Consider the following 4360-nt stretch of genomic DNA (forward strand, 5'->3'; position numbering starts at 1 on the left):
GATTAATATCCCTCAAAGAACCATGCCTGTTGGGAAGTCCATTGCGATGAGTGAACCAGCACTGCCTGTCAGTCATGTAGGAACAATCCTACTCCTGATATTGTGGCTGGCGGGAAGGACAGCAGCACATAGTGAACCAGCTGTCTCTTGTTTTTGGTATGGAAACCACTCTGATTCCCCTTTTAAATGTGTAAATCCCCAGGGTTTCTGAAAAATTCAGGATAGAATGCCTCAAGAAGGAAATAGTGAATTTCTTCCTAACAAAGCATGTCAGGGGTTGAGGGGTAACTTGGACAAACAAGAGTTGTCACTGCATCTGCCTCTTTCTTCAGTTGTAAAGCAGTTTATACAATCATATGGACTTAGTTTTAAAGGAAAAATAATAAACCATACACCCACAGCATTAGCACATTTCCCTTTGCTTGTGTGTTACATTTCTATTCTCATCTATAGAAAAATACTTTCTTACATAGTTAAAAAAAAAAAAAAAAACAACAGAACCCTCGCATCTGCCCAACAGGGCCAGGTTATTGGTTGATTAATCCAAAGTCTGACAGAGTTGAAAATAAAAAAGATGACTCTTATATACTAAAATGTTTTAAGTCAACCCACTTAAAATACACATATTTATAAGTATATTCATGTAAGGATAAAACTTTTACTTTGAGTGTTGGACTACTTGACTAGAGTTCTTCAGAGTACCTCTAGCATAAGCCCAGTCACAATGCATTACCTTCATTTTGGTGAATTTAAATATGAGCAGCAACTTAGAGACACTTGCAAATCCAAATGAACAGGACTTCTAGAGTTTTGATTTTATATTCTTTCTCATATTTAGTCCTTCCAAAACACTCACCTGGCTGTATTAGAAAGAAATGATTTTTTGCAATTATACTTTATTAGGTTACATAGTACAAAATTATATTTTATAAATAGAGTGAATAGAATGATAAATACAACTGTTAGAAGTGGTTTTGAACACAACCCCCAATCCCCACTACAATTTGTAAGGGCAGAAATGTGCAGGCACAATAGAAAGTGATCTGTTAAAGATGAGTGTTCCTTGTGCCATGGAAATCAGTCAGGGTGCTTTACAGAGGGACTAGAGCATGCTGGTTAATTTGTTATGTAAAAATATTTTTGGCCAGGGGCAGTGGCTCATGCCTGTAATCCCAGCACTTTGGGAGGCTGAGGTGCGCAGATCTCCTGAGGTCAGGAGTTTGAAACCAGCCTGGCCAAACATGGTGAAAACCCATCTCTACAAAAAATACAATTAGCTGGGCATAGTGTCGGGTGCCTGTAATCCCAGCTACTCAGGAGGTTGAAACTCTGGAATAGCTTGAATCCTGGAGGCAGAGGCTGCAGTGAGCCAAGATTGCATCACTGCACTCCAGCCTGGGTGATGACAGTGAAACCTTGTCTCAAAAAAAAATTTATATATAATTTTCATAGTCATACAAATAATGATATTTAAGCTTTTCATTTGTGAGATGTAACATAATTTTAACAAATGAGAAAGTTTTAATTCTAGCATGGATTGGGTCTCTGGGCAGAAAAAGAATCTAATTAACAGTAATTGACTCCCTCAGGTAGAAGACAAGCACTGTGAGAACGAGATAGTTCACATATTTACTCAAAAGGAAATCTTAGTTGTCCAGAAGAAAAAATTCAAAGCTCATCTGTTTCAATAGTTTTAAATAACATTTCTTAAATTATGTAGCTTGAAAATGATAGAGTTTAGATTTAAAATCAATTCTGATCAGTGTTTGTAATTCAAATTATATTATTATAATCAATAAAATGTTTGGCTCATATAAGTGTTACGCTATGATCATCATAGAGATTATGGCCATTTTCACCTCTTCAGAGCACTGTGTTCTATTTGATCAGCAAGCATGAGGATGTCATTGTCGTGTATTTTTAGTCTATTACTAAATAAAATTACATCATCTGAAAGACTTAAATGTATCGCTAGGTGAAAACAAAACAAAAACTATAAACAAAAATAAAGTTTAATTTACGATAAACAATAAAAATCTAGAATTATCAACAATTCTGATCATATCGACTAACATTTTTGTCACTGTAAAACCCAATTTCTTCGTATTAATATCTTGTTCCTCATTTAAGGCCCAGTTCAAATTTTCTCTCCCTTCTTTTCATCCCACTTATTCTAAATGTTTTTCCCTTTCAGATGAAATAAATGCTTGTTTCTTTGATTCTCATAACCCTTTATTTATATTCTTTTAACTGATCTGATTATCTTGCATTATCATATTTTTTCAGTGTTCATCTTTCCAACCACCCAGTCCCAACCTCCATAAACTATATATTTGTTCATTTTAATTTTTACTCTTTGAATGGGACTTGGCACACAGATGAATGTATTATTAGATGAATGCCTGAGTCCTGGATAAAATGCTCCCAGTCACTCTAGACCCTGCTCTGTCTCTCCAACCGGAAAAGCAATTCTTGTCCTTATATTTGTTTTGGGTTGTGCCTTTCCTTGAAAACCTCTCACGCTTTTCTCTTTTTGTGAAGTGCAAATTCTTTTTTTTTTTTTTAACCAGACATTGGACAATATAGTTTGTAGACTGACTTGCATTTTTTTTTTTTTTTTTTTTTTTTTGGAATAGGAGTAAATAAAAAGGCAACAAGTAGTCTTAATCCTTGGAAGCACTGTCTGAGACATGCTTCAAAGGTCATAAAATTTTATGCCTTTGATTTCTTCTGTGACTGTCCTAGTTAATTTTTCTTCTTCTTCTTCTTTTTGTTAGCTTGTCTTGGTTATCACAGGCGTTCCAAGAACTCTTTTCAATGCAGCTTTTACCTCCTTGTTCCTCAGACTATAGACAAGAGGATTAAGTAAGGGAGTTACCACTGTGTAGGTCACTGCCACCAACTGATCCTTGTCTGAGGCAGACTTGGACTTGGGCCGCAGATAGACGATAGAGGCACAGCCATAGTGGACAAAGACCACAGTGAGGTGTGAGGCACAGGTGGCAAACGCCTTCCTCTTACCCTCAGCTGAGGGGATCTTCAGGATGGTATTAACTATGAAGCCATAGGATATGAGGATTAACAGAAAAGGCACCATAATCACCAGGATGCTGAGGCTAAATAAAGCCAGCTCTTTCACATGGGTGTCGGTGCAGGCTAACTTGATAACAGGTGCCATGTCACAGAAGTAGTGATTAACCCTGTTGGGGCCACAAAAAGGCATGTCACAAATGAGGTTAGTGGCCACCAAAGCAATAGAGAATCCTGTGGCTCCTGAGAGAGAAATCAACCCCAACCCCAGCCTTTTGTTCATGATGAGTGTGTACCTCAGAGGATGACAAATTGCTACATAGCGATCGTAACCCATCATAGCAATGAGGAAGCAGTTGGTGCAAGCAAAGCCAAGGAAGAAGAAGAGTTGGGTGGCACAGGCCACGAAGGAGATGGTCTTGGTGTCTGAGAGCAGGTGGACCAGCAGCTGAGGGATGATGACAAAAGTGTAGCAGGACTCAGAAAATGAAAGGATGAATAGAAAACCATACATGGGAGTGTGGAGAGTCCAGCTGAAGCGAATAACGGCCATGATGGTCACGTTGGCCACCAGGATTGTCACGTATAGGAGAAGGAAGATGATAAAAAGCAGCAGCTGGAGCTCCCCTAGGCTGGAGAAGCCCACCAGGATGAACTGTGTAACCACAGTGGTTTTGTTGAAACCTCGCATCTGAAGAACTTTCTGTGAAAATGTTTGAAAGAGGCAAAATGATAACTGTCATTGTAATAAGAACATTTTTGCAACGCCTCCACTTTAAGCATACTGTCAGATTCATAATATTAACATCTCTTTCTCTCAGTCTATCTATAGACAGCCCCTTTAATGATTTTTCCAATAAATCATTAATTTGAAATAACAGAGAAATGATTACCTACAGTATATAAATACCTAAAAGTTAAAAGGATCTAACTATTTGACAACGTTGAGAAAACTGAGAAAATTTGAAAATATTTGACAAACTGAGAAAATTCTCCCAGTTTTAGAGGAACATTACCTTTAACACGGAATAGAAAATTTAACTTATTTTTCTTGTATTGTATGTATTTGGTCCTTGCATGTCTATTCTATCCTAGTATGTTGGTTTCTTTCCCTAATATCACTTTCCATTTAATTAGCATTACTGTCAAGGCATTAAAGCACTTTGCCTCAGATCATGGACTCAGGAACTAGAATGCTAGAGTCTGAATCTTACCTTTGCCACTTAGAGATATGAATTTCAGTGTGAGACATAAATAATAATAGAATGTATTATATAGGGTTGTTATAAGAATTAACTTAGATTGTGTAAGTAAAGTACTTGAAACAGCA

The 4360-nt window shown here is 37.2% G+C and overlaps 1 protein-coding gene across 1 annotated transcript; it reads right to left on the minus strand.

The window, feature by feature from the left end:
- Positions 1-2773: 2773 nt before the first annotated feature.
- On the minus strand, positions 2774-3721 carry LOC116538436 (olfactory receptor 10T2). The gene has a single exon (XM_032260821.1). It carries the CDS (start codon positions 3719-3721, stop codon positions 2774-2776), a length of 948 nt encoding a protein of 315 aa, XP_032116712.1.
- Between the last annotated feature and the right edge of the window lie 639 nt (positions 3722-4360).

This window comes from Sapajus apella, unplaced genomic scaffold, assembly GCF_009761245.1.
Source record: "Sapajus apella isolate SASKATOON/1434 unplaced genomic scaffold, GSC_monkey_1.0 scaffold119, whole genome shotgun sequence".
In the NCBI taxonomy this organism is placed as follows: domain Eukaryota; kingdom Metazoa; phylum Chordata; class Mammalia; order Primates; family Cebidae; genus Sapajus; species Sapajus apella.